This window comes from Stylophora pistillata, chromosome 13 (assembly GCF_964205215.1).
Source record: "Stylophora pistillata chromosome 13, jaStyPist1.2, whole genome shotgun sequence".
NCBI classification, from domain to species: domain Eukaryota; kingdom Metazoa; phylum Cnidaria; class Anthozoa; order Scleractinia; family Pocilloporidae; genus Stylophora; species Stylophora pistillata.
This window is the reverse complement of record NC_142531.1, coordinates 8,219,517-8,242,182: the sequence shown is the minus strand read 5'-3', so window position 1 is coordinate 8,242,182 and position 22,666 is coordinate 8,219,517. Positions and strand designations below refer to the sequence as shown.

General features: G+C 38.7%; 1 protein-coding gene and 1 pseudogene across 2 annotated transcripts; one reads left to right on the top strand and one right to left on the bottom strand.

Annotated features, from left to right (window-relative positions):
- Window positions 1-1,420: 1,420 nt before the first annotated feature.
- On the top strand, window positions 1,421-8,235 carry LOC148717469 (uncharacterized; annotated as a pseudogene). The gene is made up of 12 exons (XR_015994830.1): window positions 1,421-1,644; window positions 2,655-3,033; window positions 3,177-3,470; window positions 3,897-4,128; window positions 4,627-4,738; window positions 4,989-5,104; window positions 5,442-5,617; window positions 5,728-5,964; window positions 6,106-6,253; window positions 6,998-7,151; window positions 7,326-7,549; window positions 7,881-8,235. The product of XR_015994830.1 is annotated as an uncharacterized LOC148717469 (transcript).
- Window positions 8,236-12,871: 4,636 nt separating this feature from the next.
- Window positions 12,872-21,439, bottom strand: LOC111335441 (uncharacterized). Its single transcript, XM_088743836.1, has 5 exons — window positions 21,151-21,439; window positions 18,564-18,624; window positions 17,368-17,489; window positions 16,081-17,009; window positions 12,872-15,679 (listed from the first exon to the last, which is right to left on the bottom strand). The coding sequence occupies exons 2-5, from the start codon at window positions 18,612-18,614 to the stop codon at window positions 15,120-15,122; spliced, it is 1,662 nt and encodes a 553-aa protein (XP_088599962.1). The 5' UTR covers window positions 18,615-18,624; window positions 21,151-21,439; the 3' UTR covers window positions 12,872-15,119.
- Window positions 21,440-22,666: the final 1,227 nt, after the last annotated feature.

Below are 22,666 nucleotides of genomic sequence, written 5' to 3'. Positions count from 1 at the left end.
GAACTTGTATATCCTCATTACCAAATTGATCATAAATTGTAAGTAAATTTGTGATGAACAACAGGAACAATCAAGTTCTTGCCTGCGTTTTGGCTAGTGGTGTGCTTGTTTCGAGTTTGTCTCTTAGCCTTGGTTTGGACCAACAATGTAATTCCTGTTTGTGCTTTCTGTATTTAATGATCGACCTCGTATCAAACTTTGCCTATTGTTTTGGTTAGGATTTTTTAAGACAATGAAGCTTTTGTTATCTGTCTTTTGGGATTTTTCTGTTCGGTGACGCGAACTTAGACTCGGGTTAACTTCGCTCTAGTTCGCAAATTTTTAATGATGACATTTTGGTTCCCCACGGGAGCCTACTAGGGAAAACACCGACAGATTAGCAGGGGGTGAGTTGGTAATGTCAGTACCTCGACATGACGCGCCTGTCGGAAGGACGCGACATGGTTCACGAAGGTTGATTCACACTACGCGATTCGAGTTGTAATCATGGTGTAAGCTTGTCGCATGCGATAGAGTCCTAACGTGTAATGCTCCACTCCAGTACACAGAAAATAAATAAATATAAAAGTTTGCGACGTATTTTATCAGTAAAAGTGATTTATTCCAGTCATGTTATTGCGAGTAAGCGTTCTCGGAAAGCTGAGAGCGATATTTTTTTCCATTCGCGTTAAACTTGTTTTGTTTTAAAGTTGTTTTTGTTTTGCCCACGCGAAGCCGTTTTAGATTAAACAGAGAGCAGGCAAACAAAAAAACTGGTCGTCCTGGAAATTACCTCTTTAATAAAAGAAAGGAAAGAAAACTGCGTGCGTTCTTTTTTCAACCACTGACGCAAGGAATGTAAAATAAACGCGCGCAAAGCGACAGACGACAATGTGAAAAAAACAAAGTGCTCATCAAGTTCAAAAAAATACTTCTACCTACAAATTAGGAAAACCACTAAATCACAAAGAATTAGCTTTTAGCCTTACACTTTGCAATGCTAAAGGGCGTCTTTAAAATAAGAGTGTTATTAACTATTGCATTTTAGGCTTTGAAAGAGGGCAGGCAAAAAAACTGATCCTGGAAATTACCTCTTCATGAAAAGAAGAGAAAGAAAACTGCGTGCGTGTCTTTTTTCAACTACTGACGCAAAGATTGAAAAAGAAACAACGCTGTTGTTGTCAAGCCTCAGGAACAAAGAAAGTGTGATTTCACACCTTCTTACGTTTGAGTGATGTCGCTTTTCGGACAGGGCCCGAAAAGCGACATTGACGCAAGGATTGAAAAACAATGTGCTCATCAAGTGCAAAAAATACTTCTATCCACAAATTATATACAAAGTGGTAAACGTGTGCGAGAAACCAACTGTGGGAGGATATTTCACAGCGGTTATTTATGAGCGCGCGCGAAAAAAACCTTCATTTCAAGAATTCCTGCCAGCATGGATCGAAAGCGTGAAATCCTAGATTACATCTGCGATGAACGCCTCGATTTATTGGAGGAACTAAAAGCAAAGAAAATCAAACTGCAAGAGACAGTTGCATGTTTACCAGAACAACAAGATTTGTCTTCTGTGATGGAGAATTATCGTTCTGTGGTTGAAAGTGTCGAGAACATGCTGAGAGGACTTGATGAATTGGAGGAGAAAGTGAAATCGACACTTCTGTAACTGCACTGTGAGCAACCAATCAAACAACGGCTCTTTTAGGAGCCACCAAACACAGTAAAGTCGTGACCAACTGAACAAGATTGACATCTTATTTTTGACATTTCATTTAAGTTTTGACTGGCAAATTTGATCAGTAAATCTCATGATGGAAACAGCCGTAATTTCAAGAACTTCTTACTTCTAACGGGAATGTTTTGAAAAAATTTAACAAGCTTTGATTTTTTTAAGAGCTATCTAATAAGGTAAAAGGAATCAGAAAGGCTCTGTCAAAAGACGAAACGAGAAATATATATAAGGAAAGAAAACTGCGTGCTTTCTTTTTTCAACCACTGACGCAAGGAATGTAAAAGAAACGCGCACAAAGGGACAGACAACAACGTGAAAAAAAAATGTGCTCATCAAGTTCAAAAAAATACTTCTACCTACAAATTAGGAAAGCCACTAAATCAAAGAATTAGCTTTTATCCTTACACTTTGCAATGCTAAAGGGCGTCTATAAAATGAGAGTGTTATTAACTATTGCATTTTAGGCTTTGAAAGAGAGCAGGCAAAAAAAAACTGATCCTGGAAATTACCTATTCATGAAAAGAAAGGAAAGAAACCTGCGTGGGTGTCTTTTTTCAAACACTGACGCAAGGATTGAAAAAGAAACAACGCTGTTGTTGTCAAGCCTCAGAAACAAAGAAAGTGTGATTTCACACCTTCTTACGTTTGAGTGATGTCGCTTTTCAGACAGGGCCCGAAAAGCGACATTGACGCAAGGATTGAAAAACAATGTGCTCATCAAGTGCAAAAAAATACTTCTACCCACAAATTATATACATGTCATTAACTTATTGTCCAATGGGTTTTGTCTTATAAATAGTCCACTTACAAATATATGCAATCATTTCAATTCGGGTAAGCTACGTGTATCCACGCGACCTGAAAATCAGAACCTTCGATCGTTCAGTGCAGAGATGTTCTCAAAGTTCAAATTGCAAAAACCCGCTAATGTTCCTTACAGACGGGGTTCCAAGCTTTATGAACGGGAGCACCGGACGGATTTTATCTCCGTTCCATTACTAGAACAATACGACCTTGTCATCCACGAACTCAGAACGGAGAATGAACACTTGGAAAGTCTGATGACAGAGCAGCATCATGAGCTGATTAAAGCTCGAGCAGAGGCCTTCCAGTTGAGAGAGGAACTGACACTACTTCGGAATGAAGTGGCACAGAGCCGCTTGCCTGTGGACCGGACGAAAAACTCTTTTGAGTTTAACTCGTCAAAAAAAAAATTTTGGGAATGTGACAAGGCATCTCGTTCCCAGAAGAGAAAAAAGATAAGAGAATTGATGCTGAATGCGGTCGAGAAACTTCCCACAGAGTTTACACCAGTCGAGGTAACTTTTTTCACACGATTTGTTTTTCATCTTCATCTTCATCTTCATCTTCATCATCATTCATTCATTCATCTTACTCCCATCTGACCTTCACAAAACAAACCGAACCAAGTCATGAAGTATGCTTGTACTGAACTCCTTGATATTTATTCTCGATACATACACAGATAAAATTTAATGTACATGGCCAAGAACTGACAATTCCGTTGGCAAATACTGCTTGCAACATGGAACACAGCTCCGACGATGCCTACACGACTGAAGTCGTCAGGCGGATACTTGCTGCCAAGGATCAGGGGCTCGTAAGCGACAGAGCTTATCACGAGTTAAGAATGGCCCTGCCTGAGGACATCCGTCACCTAATCCCGCCTCTTTCTGCACTGATCCAAGAAAGAAGAGATCAAAATAAGACCATCAACACAATACCTATAATACAGGTAAGGGACTGCTTATTGATTATTTCTTATTGATAGAATTTTTTTCTCGCTTAACGCTTTGCGGACTTAGACTAGCTACGAGCAATCTCTCTTTTTTCTATATTGTTGGCTCAAACTGAACCCACCCCACCATAAAAGAATACCCATGTTCCTTTTGCTTCCACCTGCGCTTATTTTTAGGAGAGGAAAATAATTTAATTTCAAAAGTCTAAAACGCAAAGAAATGTTATTAACAAGCATGATTTTATGCAGTTATGACCAAAAAGTCATTTGATTACTTATTTTATTGAGTAAAGGATCAAAGTAAACCACTTTGTTTTCCTGGGTTGCTTTTCAAGTTCAATATTTATTGTCATTGTGGGCCCTGCAAAAAGTAATGCTCTAAACTGACTACCACATCCTTATCCACTATTTTTTAATACCAAGGCTAAGAATGGAGATGGCTCCTGCCGCAGCATCAGGGAGGTGTTGGAATACCTTTTGGGAATAGAGGATGTGAGGGAAGCCATTAAGAGAGGAGGGAGAACAGTCAGGTTGAGATTTGCTGCTGATGGCTGGAGAACGAGTAAGTGGATTGACACAGTTATGGCAGTTTTCAACATACTTGCGGAAGAAAGGCATTCGTTTGAATACCAGTACACCTTAGCATTATACAATGGTAAGCAGTCGTTAACATCATCTTTGAAATGTCATGCAATGTATATTCACACTAAAAGATCCATAATTTAATACAAAATAACTTAAGAGGATTTTTTTTTAATTATGTGAACTGTTACTGAGTCAAATCATTTTTGCAGTCACTTGATATGATAAGGGTACATGGCTTGGGAATAATGGAAATCTAGATTCGTGAATGGCGAACACTGACATGATTATGGAACATCAGTTTATTTGATGCACCATAATCCAAATGATCTTGGATCACTGATCCTGATTGCAAAATATTTCAAAAAAGTCAACACTTACATTCTTGATAGTTTCCATAAAATTTGCTGTTTTCAAGAAATTTCAGGCTGGAGGTTCTTGATCTGCTGAACTTCTAGAAAGATTTTACTCTGTAAAACACTATCATCATGATGAAATCCATTTTATGTTTCCAAACAATTTCATTCAACAATAATAATATTCTAAAAATAATGTTTTCTGATTATTATAGGGAAAGAGGACTATGAGGAATTAAAGGAGTGTTTAGGCGAGACGTTCAAAGAAATTGAGACAGTAAAATCAGAGGGTTTAGAGATTGATGGAGAACACTTCGATGTTGAATGGTGGGTAGCTACACAACTATTCCTAGCAAAATCCAATCCCTTTTGTTGTAATTGATGAGGCCGAGTGGGCATGCCATAACAATGAATTTCCTCCTTTTGGTAAATAACCACCATTATTCACGTTCACTTTAGTAAATAATGGTTAAATATACATGTGCAATAGCTCAGCCAATCAGATTGCAGTATTTGCATTAGTATGTAATAATAACTAAACTTCTACTAAAAATAGGTACATTTTCTTCATGTACAGGTATTGCTGTTCTGACTGGAAGTTCTTGGCCCTTGTTTATGGGCTATATGCAGCTTGTTCAAAATTTTTTTGTATATGGTGCTTTTGCACCAAAGACAAGATTAATGACCTGGATGGTACGTATGCTTACAAAATTAATCAATTGAAAGCAATTACTACTGGTTGTAACAATTAAAGATTAGTGGAGTGCAAAAAAACTGAAAAAAAAATGCAGTGGCATACAAAAGAAACCAAGATTCATGAATGGAATGAGAAAAACTCATTGATATTTAAATAAATGTACCCCTATGCCCACCCACTCACAAAGCACAAATAATCATTGTACACCAACAATCATTCACCTTGCATTAATGTTAACTGTTTATGCCATTCCATCCACAAAATAGGCAAAAGAACATTAAAGTATAATGTGCAAGTTTAGACAAACAGTTCACTTTCAATTTCTTGTTTTAGTTGAGGAGTGGCCAATTGAGAGAGATGTAGCAGATTGTGAACGCTTAGCAAAAAAGTCCACCACCGATGGTAGGAAAGGCTGCAAACAGCCCCCACTACTGAAAATACCTTTTCAGTTTGTTGTTGTCGATACACTCCACATGTTTCTACGCATTATGGGACGACTGTTTCATCAGGTAAAATGAGTTGCTAAGCATGTGTTTTTGGGATCATACTCAGTATAATTATTACCAACACACAATTGCATATTTTCCTTTCATCATGTTTTCTCTTTTTAATTTTTCAGGTTATTGAAGCAGTTGTAAATAAAGAATGTGAAGAAGTGCTGACTGCTGAGATGGCTACAATAAAGGAAGAATTCAAATTTTTTGAGGAATTCAATCAGCTGGCAGAGAAATATGAAAGAAAGTGGACAGCACTGGATGGTAAACAACTACAAATTGTACTAGAGAAGTTGGACATCACGAGAGTAATGGAAGCTGTTGGGGACATGGATGCAGAAGGAGTCAGTGAGCTGTGGAGAGTAAGTTCGCCAAATTTCCTCTATTTACTCCCTCATTCCGTATTAAGCCCTTTTTAGCAATGAAAATGTTACTGACAACAAGAAATACAAAAAAAAGATTTTATGGTTTAAAATTGTTATATTCATTCTTGTGACATTTAGGGATTCAAGACACTGATGAGGGCCCTACAGGTGGAAGAGGATCACCCTGATTACATCCATCCAAATAATTTTCAAGGCCATGCAAGAGACTGGGGAAAGCTGTTTATGGAACTGTTCCACGATGATGACCTCACACCATACATTCATGGTATGAAAATACACTTCTAGTAAGCACTTACAACTCCATGCGACGAACAAACCAACATTCATGATTGCTTATATAATAATTATGGTGGTTATGTACAAAATACCAAATCATACTAAACAAGTATTGAACCCAATAAAACCAATAACAGAAACAGGATATTTAACGGAAGAGCTAAGCTTAGATATTTAACCTTACTACTCAAGTTGCTTCTGTCACTATCCTAATCCAATTCACTGTTGTTAGCATAACCTTCGAAGTTGTGTTCACGAACATTCTAATTTCTTCAACAAGTGAGGTGTTCGTCTAGGCATTATAGTTATTTAGCGTGACCCACCACAAACAGCAAGTGCGTTTGTAAATCTTTGCACGCTGTCTTCACGAAACACAACAAGAGCGAGCACATGACAACGGAAGTTGTTGCACTCTCATCCCCAGTTTCCACAGTTTAAGCAAGGAATGCCTGTGACCATGACCCCCCAGAACGACTTGCAATTTAAGATTCTGGTTTTTCTATGGAAGCCCGAGTAAAATTTCCACTAGAGTTTCATTCTATCCAAGTTTGAGATTTTTGAGTTTTCACTCCTCCAGGTGATATTTCCCTAATTGTCTATGTACTTATTTTAGAAATGCATGCAAATCACCATTCAAACAGAAATAGGTTGGTAATCCAAAGATTATGAGGTAATTAGTTTATCATTTGTCCCCTCCTAAACTTACTTTGTATTTATATCGTTTGTCCCGTAGCATTTGTCTATCATGTCCCCCAGTTCATCCAAATGCATGGCACATTGATAAACTTCAACTGCCACCCAGTGTAAAAAAAAAAACCACTGGCAATCACAGACATTCTACAGAGGCTCTCAAAAGGGTGGAAGGAACTCAAAAGTATACAGTGCAAGTAAGTGTTAGGCAACAGATTGTTTTATTACAGGCCTTACACACAGCTTGTAAGAAGTTGATCATTAAGCATGCAGGAAATATTTACTTTGCACAGCTGTTATGTTCCATGTAGACAGATACAGAGAAATATATGAAATGAAAGTCATTCCTGAATCTGTAAAAATTTTTGCAGGTCATGGAACAAGAAACCCGGCAACTATTTGCCGGGTGCAATAAACTGAAGCGTAAGAAGAGAGCTTACCACAGAGTATCAGAGCGTCCAGAAACTGAAGAAGACAGTTCCTCTGAAGACGAAGCCCTGCAGTGTCATCCAGAAGGGTCCATTTCAATTTACCACCATGAAGAGGCAGAAGAAGGCTGAAGACCTGTGATATGTTGGAATACCAAGTTTCCAGAGTGAGTGGGGAACCTTAAAATAGACCCTCTGCAAGGGAGATGGAACTACACACTCACTGACCGACTAGAAATAGTTTTTTACCACAAGTTTGATCTTTTTACAGTAAAGGGGACATTTCCTCTTTGCTTCCTTCAGTCTTGTTGAACATTCAAATAAAACACTCTCGATTGATAAATATCTTATAACTCATCAACTTATAGGTTACTACTGTATATCTAATTCTGTACCTTAGATACTAAGTAGAGTTGAATTGCTTAAAGTTGCATTCTATAAACTGAAAACAGTGCATGTATTTGTTTGTTAACTGTATTTTCTTGTTTCACATTGTAGGTCCGACAGCTACCATGGCAGCTATGTGTCCATAAAAGCAGCTCTTTTAGAGCTCCTTTAGGAGCCACCAAATCTAATAAAAGTCATGACCAACAAGACTCAATAAAAAATTCAATGGTATTGAAACGAATTCCCTGGAGCTTCATAAATATCTAAGCTCATAATATTAACATGCTTTGAGCCAAAACAGGCCTGCATGACAAAAAGAACAAACTCTGCCCATGATTACAGAATTGTTCCAAGAGAATCTTGTTCAACTTTAATTTCCCCGTGGAACTTTATACGGCCATACATGAAAAGTAGACAACTTTTTATGAAAATAAAAAAAATAATAATAAACGTACCTTTCTCAAGATTCGACGCTTCAAATTTAATAGCCTTCACTGTAGCAGAGAACCCGCCATTTTCTTGAAAGCGTACGCAGACTAAATGTTGAATTACCGCTTACCAAAAAGTATAGTCGTTCACGAGAAGTCAAATGATAATTCATTCGTGTGTACTCAAGGATTCACTAACCAAAGCAGAAAGAAATGTCAGCACCTGGGCAGGAACCAATTCGAACGGTAAGAGGGATGACTTTAAAGAGTTCAGTTGCGCCGTATTTTTGTTGTAATAACTCGGATCGAATTATTTTTAACGCTTGCCAATCTTTCAAATTTTAGCTGACATTCAATGATGCCCAGGTCGCTGACTTTCTCGAGGAGCTAGGGTCGTACCCAGAGGGTCTTCTCGCCCAATTAGATGTAGTAAGTATAAGTAATTTATATAGTAGGGGCTATGGATTTAAAGATAGTCATATAATAGGTGAAATATATACGTATTATATCGCGATGTTTGTTCAGGAAAAATGAATGACTTCGCCAAGAATTGGCGCGAGATATTCTCAGTTTTCGCGTCACGTAAATAAAAAATAAAATCACCGGCCACCCATGGAGCATTTTGCAACTTACTCGAAAAACTTGTTAATCAAAATACCAATGTTGCGGTCGACGTATGCACAGCTGCCTAACAGACATACAAGACTTAGTAAAATCGATATATATATATATATATATTTAAAAAAAAAAAAAAAAAAAAGCATTCAATTATTTGTACTCATTTTTAGGAGAGGCCGCCGGCAGATTACCTTGTTCGTTGGTAAGTTGTGTTTTCTGGTGTTTTTAAAGCTGAAGTTTGCGAAGCTTGGTGCCTCTTTTAAGTTCAATGTTGATTTTACAGGGATCGGATGGTGCTGCTCGCAGCCAGATTCTTAAGTGATCAGCCCACAATACGGGATTTGCTGGAAAATGGTAAAATTATTTTCTTTTTAAGCTCGGCGAAAATAAGTCTTTAAAACACAAAATATCTCATAATTTTGTGGCAACAATGTTTTACATCGACATGCTGCATTTTTTTTAAATAAAAGACATACTTGTCTAATTATAAAATCACGAATTTACTGGTCTTCACTTCCGTAGGTTCGCAGACACAGAGCGCCACTCCTAGCGAAATAAGAGACGGGGAGAGTGAAAAGAGAAACAAGCCCGCAACAAACTAATTTAATTTGCATTGGGCGAGTGTAAATTGAAATTTGGAGATTAAAAGCGTATAAGTTGAAGCTGTGTTTATTATAGTTGGTCAGTGACTTTTATTTTATTTGGTGGCTCCTGAAGGAGCCATGTAAATGCTCTAATGCGCTTTACAACACCGTGCGGGGGACTTTTCCAGACTGCCGGCTGCAGTTTACAATTAAAAGAAATTTTACAGATGCCCCCTTCCCCCATTCCCACAAACCAGGCCAAACCACATCACAGTAATCTCGTGGTGTGGGTTCTTTAACGTCCCCTGCCGAAATTAACTAATTGATAGGTGCAGGAGACGGGACCTCCGGCTATATGTCCTATCCGAGAAGGCAAAGCAATGTGAGTGAAGCGTCTTGCTTAAAGACACAACGTCAAGCCCCAGCCAGGAATTGAACCCGGGCCATCTGACCCAGAGTCCAGCTGTTGAAAGCGTTAATTTTTCTGACTCCCGCAAAGCGTGCGGTATGAAAGTTCTAACCAAAAGAAAATTTCTGTCTTACAAAAATCTCCACCTTTAACTTGAAAAAAAAAAATGAAGTTTACTCGGAAAGGTGCGAAGTTGGCACAATTTATTGTTCCATTGTTTCCAAAGTGAAGTCATGTATTTAAATACGAAAAGCAACAATGTATAATTACACTGTGTTGTTTACAAATAGACGCGCGGTCCTAATTACAAGTTGGTAACAACTTTGATAAGATGTTGTTAGCCTTTTATCAGTTAACTGGCTAAATAAAAAGTTATTGACTTTTTCTGTGCTAGTATGTAAACTGTTATCTCTTACACATGTATTGTGGGCAAATCAAGACAAAAATTTGAAAGGAATTTAAAATGGTAGAAATATTTGCTTTTTATGTTGCAATTCATCCAAGTTAAATGAAAAGTTATTGACTTTCTCTCTGTTGGTAAGGAAAATGTTATTTCATGTACACACTACACGTCTGGGCGAAACGCTTTATGGGTGAAACTCGTTATGGGTGAAGGGTGAAATCAAACCCGCGGCTTCCTCATTCGAGGCGGGAAATAATTCTTTACTAAGTGGCTGCAAAAGAGTAAGGTGGAAGAACATAGTAACACAATCTATTGCAAGTTGGTCATTTCTTTCTTGTATTGTGGTGGCTCCTAAAGGAGCCGTTTTTTTTTACGGGACCTACCCAACGGCAAGTCACCGAACTGTACTCTACTTATTGACGACTCTGGGTTTTGCCCAAGTTAGCCTTGTACGCTCCTTGGGCTTCTTCTGGGCTTCTTCATTCCGCTCTCGGCAGAATGAGACCTTCAGTAGAGTTGATCCGTAAACAATCCTCTGCACTACATCTTTACAAGCGACGGGTGCACCATTTCCGCCCTGACAATGCAAACACCTGGAATGATCATAAAATACTTTCCTTCGCTCTAATAGAGCTAACTCAACAGGCTTGCCGGGCTGCAACCGACAAGTGGTTGAAGTTTTGAAAGTATTTAATGACCATCCAGCAGGCATTATCGTGTCAAGCTCGTGAACAGGCACTGAAAACTTAGTCGCTCGCAAAAGATTTGGTGCTGAAGGTAGCCCACTGAACAACTCTCTGAAAGTCTCGGAATCCATCGGCATAGTTGCGGAGACACGTCTCACGATGCTTGTTGACGGCGGTTTCTTCATCTTCAACTTTTCGGCGATAAGAACGCTCAAGGTCTGAAGCAAGCCAGGGTTACCTTGGTTTCGAGTGCGAAACACTTGCTTCAGGTACTCGTTCGTGTCCTCGGCGTCCACCCAAGAGTCGTACTTTCTCCCATAACCGCGCCAGCGAACAAGAAACTGAACACGATTATCGGCATCTGCGCGCTTGTCAAGTACTTTGGAGACTTAGTAAAACTTACTCATAGTGTTAGCGTTACGCTCATTCGCAAACTGTAGAAAGCGATTTCTGACTCCGGATAGGGTTTGTGAGCCTTTTTATGCTATTGTTGAACTTTAGAAGAATACCCTTAATTAATCTGCTCGCTTGCCGCCTCCCTCTATTTTTAAACGTTGCCTGAGTGTGACTACAACAGGTCACTACAATAATAGGCAGAGAAAAACGCTCTCTTTTTAACTTTTGTAGTCGCATGGCAGGTTTTAAATGGTGTTAACGAAAATGAGGGAAGGGGAAAAAGCGGAGGGATAGAACCTTGTTTCACTGTGAGAGCGCTAAGTTTTGAGCGCAAGACGAAGGAAAAGTGAGGTCACTTATACGTAAAAAGGTGTGAAGTCACACTTTTAATGTTCCCTTCGGTTTGCGGACTTGTTTTGTGTTATATTCATTGCGCTGAAGAATTTAAACTGCCGGCACGCACGCAGTTAATTAATAGAGGTAATTTTTAGGATCATTTTTTACTGTCCGCCCTCCGTGTATCTTAAGTTGGCGCCAAATTTTATACTCATATTGCGCGTTATAAAATGGAGTTAAGGAAAATGAGCGAAAGGGAAAAGCGGAGGATTTAAACTTTCTTTCTCTGTTAGAGTTCTTAGCATGATAACGCGCCAACTTAACAGACACTTCTGATTCGACTGTGAACTAGCGGTTTTTTTATTCAAATACAAATAACTTCCAAGTTTGATTGCTAAAGCGTCACTACTCTTCTCAGTAGACTGCTACACCCACGAGTTTTTTTGCCGCCTTGAGCTCTAGAGTAACGGTTTTTAAATGAACATCACGTAATACGTCAAAGTCAAATGCATTTCAATGTACTACGTGTTTGATTTCACAACATTACTTTTAAAGCGGTAAAAAAAATTCTTTGGGTTCAGCGGTCCACTGGGAAGAGTAGTATCGTGGCCAGAAACATTCTCGTCCCAATAGCCGTTTTCGCTTCTCTTAGCCGGCTCAGGCTATGAGAAGCGAAATGGGCTTTGGGCGCGAGAATGGGCCCGAAAAAGATCAAATGACTTGTATAAGTTGTATTTAGCCTAGGAGAGTTTGAATTTAGGAAGAAGTTGCAGTTGTAATGGTTCACAAGTGACCGAAAAGTTTCAATCAACTTTCAGAGTCGTTTTATTAAAGCTATTATGCGTAAGTTTCGCTTACTTATCGTCCAGACCTCGCTCTTCTTGACACAAACTTCCCCACCCCACCCCTTTTAGATGTGTCTAGGCTGCAACAATCATTACCACAACCTCCCCCACAAAAGCTGTGTTTGAAACACTAATCGCTTCCGAAGAAATTTAAATTTCGCGCTCGGTGAGCTGGCTACGCGTCGGTGATTACTAACCTTTGTCTTACGAACAAAAAATCCCTTTTCCTTCAAACAATAAATAAGGACATATAAGGAGCGAAAGCTTGACTTATTGTCCAGCCAAAATCCTAAACAAAAGTTGGATCTGGGTTCGAGTTAAGAATCAATCTAAATCATGACTGAAACTGGTGTGAATATGGCGAGAAAGATAAAAGAGATTTACCCCTGGATTGGTTCCAACAGTCGTTTATTTCAACAAGATGAAAATGGTCCTCACAAATTAAATTAACTTAGAGGTGTTTGCATAGGAAGTAATCCATATGAGAAAGTAATCCTCGTTTTGTTGTTAAAGTGTTGAGTACGACTACTGGCTTTAGTTTTTTTTTGTTTTGTTTCGTTAAATGCGGCTAAGATAATTCGATGATAACAATAGGCGGTCCCGACTTTTAGTCGCTCATATTTGGTAAGAACAGTTTAAACTTGTGTAAGGAAGAAATCGTTACGCTTATACTTAAGACCACTTTCTGGTTCAAGCTGGTCGGAAGCCCAGTCGAATCTTCTCTCAAGTTCACTATATCCAAATAAAACAATTGCTATTTAGTATAAAGCCTGTCGGTATTTTAGTATGATATGAAGGTAATCACGTTCCGGACAGCTCCGCGCAATCTTCATCGATATCACAGCTTTTTCCCTGGCTCTCCGACAGGGATGAACAATCACGCAAAGTTACCTAGGCTCGATTTCCGCCCCTCTCTCTGATCCGGTCTTTTCCGTTCCTCCCTCTTCGGGCAGGAACGCGAGCTCCGGTTCCCGAACGGCGGCTGGAAGTCGAGCCTCAAAGTTACCAAGAGTCAAGAACTGCAACCTAAGTAAAGACTTCATGCGTTCTAAAATACGTTAGATAATAGAATGGCTCCCATTAAGGACGCGCGTGACCAACATGGTCCCAGATCAGTCTCACTTCGTCCTAATGAGTGAGACTGCTAGCAGTGCAGGTGTCACTTTAAAAGTTTTTACGTAAAATGGTCTATCTCTTAAAACATCTACTGCTTAATCAATGATTTCCAAAGTGCAATTATGGATTCTTTCACCGATTTTATAATCTCCAGGGTTTTCTCTCTTGGTTTTAGATCTCGAATATCTTAGTTAGGTATCATGCAACGACTATTGTAAATAAAAGATTACCGGAAGATAAGAGTTGAAGTGATTAACATGCAACTTCTCTCGATAATGATATTTCTCAAGCTTATCAGATAGAATTTGTTGTCTTGATTAAACACCAAATTCTCTTAAAAACTATACGAGTAAATGTGTAGCAGCTAGTGAGGAGAATAATAATAAGATCTTGGTAGTTAAGTATTCTCATGCCACGAGGGCGTATATCGGCTTCTCTCATTCTTTATACCAAACCACTACTGTCAGAACAGATGGTCGTCAAGTTATCTAAGTTGATCTTTAAAGTTAAAATTTTTCTGCATTAATGTGAAAAAAGCGTTGTTTTGTAAGAAAAAAGCGAAACAGATACGGCCTTTGAAAGTGGAATTTCGTGCTTGCGGAGGAGTTAGATCGTGTGACTTTAATTTCCTGGTTGAAACCAGTGGCGGATCCAGGCCTCGGATCCAGACTTTGAGCTAAGGGAGGAGGGGGAGGGGGTGCGTTTTTGTTTCTGTGTGTCCACCTGCGGCTCTTCTTCCCTATGTGTCTACTTTTTTTTACCCAAAATCAGGAGGGGAGGGGGTGGAGGTGGTCGCCCCCCCCCGTGTACCCCCCAAGATCCATCACTGGAAACTATGATCTGCTTAATGACTGATCAGAGCCTCACGATCATAGGAGCTGTTGTTTGGTTATAATAATGAATGATCAATGGAAGTATCTGAGCACTTGCACACCCACCCCTCCCCGCCCTAAACCAAAACAGTCAACTTTAAGCAAGTGAACGTTTAATTTGGATTAGGGGAGGGGTAGGTGCGGAGTTGCTCAGTTACTGGTAACGATCCAGAACGGCAACCGTGTGGCGTCAAACGATTCAAAATGGCGGCAAGCAGGAAGTTCAAACATCGATATTGCGTGTTATTTCCAGTTTTTGTAGATTTTGATTCTTATTAGGTCATATTTTTCCTATTGATTCTTCATGTTATAAGACATTTTCATTTGTTTATGGGAACTTTTTCTACTAATAAAGGACTCTTTTGCCTTATAATGTAGACACTGATTATGTATACTTTAAATATGAGTAAGTTAATGGCTAGATATAACAGTGAAGCTGTACTGCTTTGGTGATCTATGATGACTACCCAGCCTACATCTGATTGGAAACTATTCTTGCAAGTTAAAATCCTTTGTGAAAATTTGGAGGTATAATCAATACTATTTGGGTCTCTTGATGATTTGCATAATTCTCCCCACCTGTTGCTTGATAGTGTATTGGCGTTGTCAGGAGAAGTCATTACTTGTTCTGTGAGGTCTTCACAAGGAGAATGGGGCTTACATCCCTTTTCCGTCCTTGTTGGTCACGAGACCTGCCAGGACTGCATTATAAGTGTTCACTACGTTGTTGATGTTTGCCATACAATTACTTGATAGAGGCTGATTAGCGACGGGTGCCTCTGCGTTTACGTTTACCATTGCCATGCATTGGAACTGTTTCAAAAACCTGTAATAAGTTACAGCTTGTGCTCTCTGACCCTCACGCCGCCATAAGTCCGCATATCCCGCGGGGTCACCCATGTCTATCATTCGATTTTTTTCGTTTCCTTGTATGCGCTTACGGATCGGTCGCATGGCATCGAACATCCTCGCCAAATATTTGCTCATTTTGTTCAAGCACGCCTTTATGAGGAGGTTATCATGACCACAGTGTTGATACTCCTTATTTGCATCTCCCCAGTTTTCAATCATGGACACCCACAGGTCGTAGGTTGACAGCGGTGTGTTCAACGTGGGCCTTACGAACACCTTCATCTGCATGCCCACTACCACATGTCGTATGGCGCCACGGGTATGATACGCCTCAGCAGCGTAGAGTAGGGCCTTCGCAACGTTGTCTGTTGAAGCAGGAAATTATACATGTTTATCGTTATTTAAAGTTTATTTTAATTGTTACATGTTATTTAAGGTTATGATGCAACATAGTTATTCCTTGAATATCACTAGCATTCCGGATGCCCTTTTCTTTTTTTGTTTTCAAAACACTCCTATTGTATCAAATCACAGAGCTGGATGTTTGCCATCTGATGAAAACTTTAAAAAGCTCTTCTCAGAAACTTTGTGGTTTAACTTGTTTATTTTTTTTATCGTGACTTTTTCGACAGAAGGTGGTGTGATTTTCTAGACCAGTTAGAAAGGACGACAAAGCAAACCAAAGGAATCTTGCACTGACTTTAACAATTGACAGACGATCGCTTCATTTCGGTTTAGATTTGCATTGCGTCTAATCACTAATCACCTATCATGTTTGGGTTATATCCTCCGTTTTGTGACACGGCTGCCACAAACGCTTGGTACTTATTGTTGTGGGCGAGTCTGAAGTCATGATCGCTTGTGTCTGGCCCTTGTCTGAAACTTTCTGCGGTGTTTAAGTCACCGAAGGTTGTCAGCCACCCATTTAACACTTGCTTGGGAGCCGCTAGCATTCTATTTTGGGCTGAACTCGTCAACACTGTATAGAAATCGTTGTTGTACTTAAACACCTTGTAATAAGCACTGGCCAATTCTTGCATTTTGTACTTCACTTTCATCTCAAGTTTTTCGACTCTATTAGCAAAATTATCGCGTAGCTTGGGAAACATCTTTGGAAAAGCAAATTCCAGGGTGAAGGCGTAAACATTTGTGTCAAATACAAGCTCCGAGGGTTTTCCGAATCCATCCGGGGCGGCGGCTTGAAAATACTGATTAAAGCTCTGTGTGACGGTTCCAGAGTCTTTTCCGATGAGCCCGACGTCGTAGTCTGATTTGTAGGTGGCGCTGCCATAAGGTAAAGGAAAACACACTCCAGTTGCAGGGATCTCGATGCTTTCAATAAGGTTTTTTTTGCCTCCGGCTCTATTTTCCTGACAAGCGATTAACCTTCTATTACTTTTTTCCCAAAGAACGTGGGTTACAAATAGGTATCTAGCCGCTGTAATGTAAAGGAGGTTGATAGGGGTTCGGTTGTCCAGTAAATGTTTCCATGGTGTTGCGCCGTTGTTGTTGTCTCTGAAGAATTGCTCTGCCAGTCGAGCTGCTGCTGCCCAGCCTCTTCTTCCGATTTGACCTTCAAAACTTGGTAGTGTCTTCCACTGGTATTTATTAGGATGTTTGACGAAACCATAAGCATCAGCAATTTGAGTTTTCAACGGCTGAACATCATGGGTAATTGCTGGAGCCACTGCACGCCTGAAAGCATTGAAGAGTGGATAGATTTATTCTAAAAAAAAATTTTTGTGGATACAATTTTGTGATGATAAACATGATATTATAATGGTTCATGAAGCATTTCCAATCGATGAAATTACTGAACGTGCCATGAATTATTTTCTAGATCGCCGAGATCGCAGCGATAATTGTTGTGGAGGTGGTTAACGCGGCTAACCAAGTCGCGGTCGGCTTTAGTTTTACACCTGACTGGTTGAGAGAGTAGCACGAGTTTTCTGGACCAAGCGAAGTAAAGCAACACCGATGAAACCTCGGATACTTTTCGACACTGCACTGATAATTGCTCATCTACGTACACTATTTTTGCAGAAACTCCTACCTTTCACCATCTGAATTTTCTTGGGAAGGTCTACTTTTTCCGCTTTCTGGAAGATCACTCGACTGCCTCTCGTCGACATCAACTCTGAACATAGATACTGGGTAAAGCTCCCTGTCACACACCTGTGATACAATACATATATAATTTTTGGTAGAATCGCATCATTGAATAAAATCTCGCATTCCGATTGATAAACGAAGCGAGGTCTATTGTTTCGCATCTCTTGTTTCATGTTCAGGATAATAACAAACAATTGTACAGTAACTTATTAGAAACTCGTTGTATAAATATGTTGATCTTGTTACCCAATAAACCCTCAGGTCAGCGCGAGTAAATTGGATCGCCCCTCAGAGCAGCAATGCATTGTTAAGCAGACAAGAAAGGAGGATAGAGAAAACTGTCATCTTTTTGGAGCGGGCAGTTCTATACAGTAACGCTCGGTAACCCCCGGCTTTACAACCTAACATCAGTATCCGTATTCTCCATACCTGTCTCTATACACTTCCGCTATTACCGATAAAAAGAATTTGTTTACCAATCATAGTTTCTTAGGTTGCAATCATTTCCTTCACTCCCATGATCTTACTAATGAATTCAATGTGATGCAGTCATTATTTTAGGGTTTAAAGGCTGGGCTAGTAACAGAAAAATAAACTTTTATACCAGTTAGAGGGAAAATTATTAATCAACGTTCAGATCGTTTTTTGAGATATCTCAGTTGTATACTTTCCACCGATGACTTATTTGCAAATGTTCTACGGTATATTCTTATGAAATCTGTGGATGGTTTTTGTCCAAACTTTGGTTATTTTTCAACTAACTCATCTTAGCTTTATATTTTTCACTTGTCAGGTTGCGTTTAGGATTGTTTTTTTGTGAGTGGCACCCATTTGTAGGAGTCCCCTAACAATATGTTTTTTTGTATCATACGTATCTACCTATTTTTCTAACGGTTTGAAATATATATTTTTCTGAATATTATATATATGAATGGGAGGTAGTGGGTTAGGTAAACCTTGGTTACATATCTCTTACCAGTGCATAGACTCTTTGATTGCATAGACTGGTAGGTTCCAATAGGTTTTTATATCTTAGTTGCTTTTGCCATAATTTTATCTTACGATATTGTGAAGCGCGACTCAATATATTCATATAGAGGTCTGCGCTATATAAATGTAAATTATTATTATTATTACCACATGTCCTTGAACCAACATGAGAACCAAAATACTCAAAATTGAGATCATTCTGGAGAATCTGCAAATATCAAAAAGCAGTTAGAATGATAAAAACTCATTTAGAACACATGATACAATATACAGCCAAACATGAAACAGCAAGGCCGCTCCATAATTCACTATATTACACCCAGCCTTGCCATTGGGCGCTGTTTGCGTGATTTATACATTTCTACCCTGTAACCATATCGACTTTGTTGCACAAATATATTTTGTGGTTTATGACATGAATATCGCATGATAAAGATTTTAAAGTTAAAATTACCCGCATGTAAGAGTCTGTCGATGACCTCATGTTAACAAATTAGTAAGGACAAAAATTTGATCAACCGTGTTATATAGTAAACAAAGTAAACAAAGATTCGTGTCCCGAGTAACGATCCCTGACAAACTTGCGCGACGAACTCGACCCACTCCCCCACTCGTTTTTGAAATGGGGAATTGAGTGCTCTTTATCAAAAGATTTAACTCCCCGATCTCTTCCTTGCCTTTTAATGTGAAGTGGTTGATAGTAACCGCTCGCTCAAAGTGTTAATAGAAGTGAGACTGTACAAGAGTTTTGACCGCCCCCATCCCTCTTAGTTTGTGACACTTGCGAGTACTACCAAATAAGGTAATGAACACGTGCGAGCAAAATCAGACAACCGGTTGCGACAAAAATGGCGAGCTTTTAGAGAGAGTTTTCCTAGTTAGTGAGTTATTGTGAGGAGAAAAAGCAGGAAAGCGAGGAAGAATCCGTGAGTTCTGTGTACCGTTGTGAAGAACGGCTCAACACCAAGACCCAACAATCTGCGTTTTTTACGATACTTCAATTAAACTTCCGTGGAACAAACCGCGTGCTAGATATTTACGGTTATAGGTGGACTTGCCACAGTCTTAATCGTGTTTAATAAGTACTAACTTCAAACAACGTCATTGGTAATACTAACACAGTAATAACCAGAAACTCTTTTTTTGCGATTTTTTAAGTTTTCGTCTTGCAAAAGCGTATATTTGATAAAAAAAAAAAAAAAAACTTTCAAATATGAAATTTCTGAGAGTTTAAAACATCTTCAAAAGTGGACAAAAAAACTGAGGCCTGCCACGAGATGACGAATTGAGGATGACCTCATAATTACCAAGTTGACGTAACTGGTGTTAGAAAGAGCTGCACTTTATACAGACTGTCTTAAAATGGCCCAGACTGTATAACTTATGGAGCGAAAGACGCAAAGAAACGAATGTAGTAGTTTTCCCCTTAAGATTCCTTTTGATAAACCTGTCGTGACTCGATGAGGACTTTGTTTCTTTGTTTTTTGATACTTTAGATAAGTCAGTCGAAAGTTAAATTGACTGCTTGTTAAGTTTTCATCAATATTTAATGCGAGTCAAATCTTAAGATTCCTTTTGATAAATTATTGTGACTCGATGAAGACTTTGTTTCTTTGTTTTATTGATCCTTTAGATGAGTTAGTCGAAAGCTAATTGACTGCTTATTAAGTTTTCATCAATATTTGATGCTCCCTGTCCCTTTTCACGCGTTAAATACATTATTTCTCTCTTAACAAAGGGAAAAGGAAAAAAGGCCCTTAGAAAAAGTATTTAAAACCTTTTTCCACTCCTAAATAAAGTAAAAGAGGAAATACAAAGTTTCTAACAAAATATTTTACGAGGTCAGTGGGTCTTCGATAAAAAAAAAAAAAAGAAACCAAAAAATCTAAAAAAGGCGAGATTTGTATTTTCGCATTATTTTTTACAGGATTTTTACTAGTACGAATTCATTTAGACCTTAGCTTTCAAGCCCCGAATTTTGTGCGAACATCAATATCAAGTAGTGTTTTACCTTGAAAAATTCTTACTTCCCCTCGGATAAACAGATATTTCTCTATATATTCGGTCGGGTACAAAATGAAATGCGTTGCAGTTGACTTTTTGGCGCGTAGCCATATGTTCCGTTTTGAGTCACGATTAATATGCATTTCACCCTAGATTAAAATTACGAACCAAAGAGGAAATTGTTCCAGTGAAAAAAAATTCTCCCGAAACACTCATCAGTTTTTCGCAAAGATAGACGTTTTCCTCAACTTATAAGTTACTCCATTATAAAAGTGTGAGTGCTTCTAAAGGCGTTCTTTTCACTGCCACCTTTTATTAGGATTATTTTGAATTGTTCTCCAATATGTCACACAATAAGGTTTTCTGAAGTAACCGGAGTTCTGTGACAAACCCCAGAGAACTGCGGCAAGAGAAATAGCATAAAGGAGTTGAGAGTTGAGTTTAACTTTCAATTAATCTTAATCATCCTATTCAGGAACTCATTTTTTTTTTTTTCATAACATGGTTGCTTTTTTTTTTTTTTTCCTTTTAAAAATGAGCCTTGAAGATCCAGGGTTCATTTTGTTTTTTAAGATAATTCAAAAGCCAAAAACCATAAAAAGTTATAAATTAGAGTCCACCAAATTCCGACGGTAAAAGAGTCATCCTTTCAAAAACGTTAAACATGTGAATACCCTTGCTTTTGCTGTACGTTCACACAGTGTATGTATTTTGAAAGTCTTTGACCTACCTCTAATTATAAATCAGGAGCAATTGTTTGACGACCAAGTTTCAGTTCCGCGCGCTCTGTCCGGAAGCAAAGTGAAACTTCCAAATGAACTAAGACCGAGCAAATATTTATGGCCTACAGTGGGCCTTGCCACAAGCTTAGCATTGTTTAAGAAATTATTTCGAAATGCGTCACTGGTAATATAAACACAGAAGCTACCATGCATTCTTGGCTGGTCAAATGACGATACTCGTTTAAAAGAAAAACAAACAAAAAAAAACCCTGATTGAAAACTTTTATCTCATCTTCAAATAAAGGTAAAAACTGTTTTTTGCCTATTATCTCTCAATACTTTTCTTCCTTCTAAAGCGATTCTTTGTATGAAAAAAAAAATTCCCAACCCGACAAATGAAGCCTCAAGTTTACTTCGTCGTCAAGACTGAGTGTCATAACTTTTTGTTGGGTTGCTTATCATCTATATAAGATAGAGAGATAGAGAGTTTAAAGACCTACTTACAGTTGGCTCGAAATCATGTTCAGCAGTTACAACAACAACAAAACGAAAAAAGAAGACGAAGAAGAAGAAGAAGAAGAAGAAGAAGAAGAAGAAGAAGAAGTAGAAGAAGAAGAAAAAGAAGAAGAAGAGGAAAAACCAAAAAAGCAAATTGTGTAAATGGAAGCAGGGGAACAGTGGCAGATCCAGGCCTTGCAATTGAGCTAAGAGGTGGGCGTTTTTTGTATATGTGTATACCTGCCGGCTTTTCTTCCTTCTAAGGTTTTGTTTTTCCCAAAGAGATTCCGTTACATAATGAATTTTATCTGGTACGCTGAGCACCAACAAAGACTCGTTAAAGTAAAGTGCTTTTTCGAGCCGTCATTAATACTTAATGGAGTTCTTATTTAGATTTCACTACTGGTGCTCTTGCACTCACTAGTTTAGGTGTTCTTGATGAAAACAACTAAAAGACGATAAAAATAAATATACTATTTGGTTCCACGAATAGTATTGTAGAATTCGAAAATTGGTTTCATTAGGTTTGGGTAAAGAACAGACCATCTCTTCCGACAGGAACTTGGAATCTTTTGTCAGTCGAGACAAGGTTGATCAGGGTTAGCTAGCCTTATATCTCTAAGCACTCACTAAAACTTAATTGTCCCATGTCACGTGCAGCTGGATAGTCATAAATACTTGATCGGAATTCTCAAATCTAAGTGCTCTAAATTGCTTTAGTAATCGTTCTTTAGTTACATTCTGTGGTTCTCGATAAAAATAACAAAGAAGGGAATCGCAAAAAGAAAAAAGAAGCAAAACAAAACAAAGATTAGAATTAAAAAGACTTTTATGGCGAACAGTTTGAGAAACACGCGGGAAATCGGTGTCATAGATAGTTCAACATCAGTAATATGATAAACATGGAACCAAGCCGACGAGCTGTAAAGCTTTGAAGGACAGGAACCTGATCGCATAAAATCTTAGCGCGGTACGGAGTGTCTGCTCTAGTTGGGCAAAGAAAACTAATTAAAATTATTTGATTAG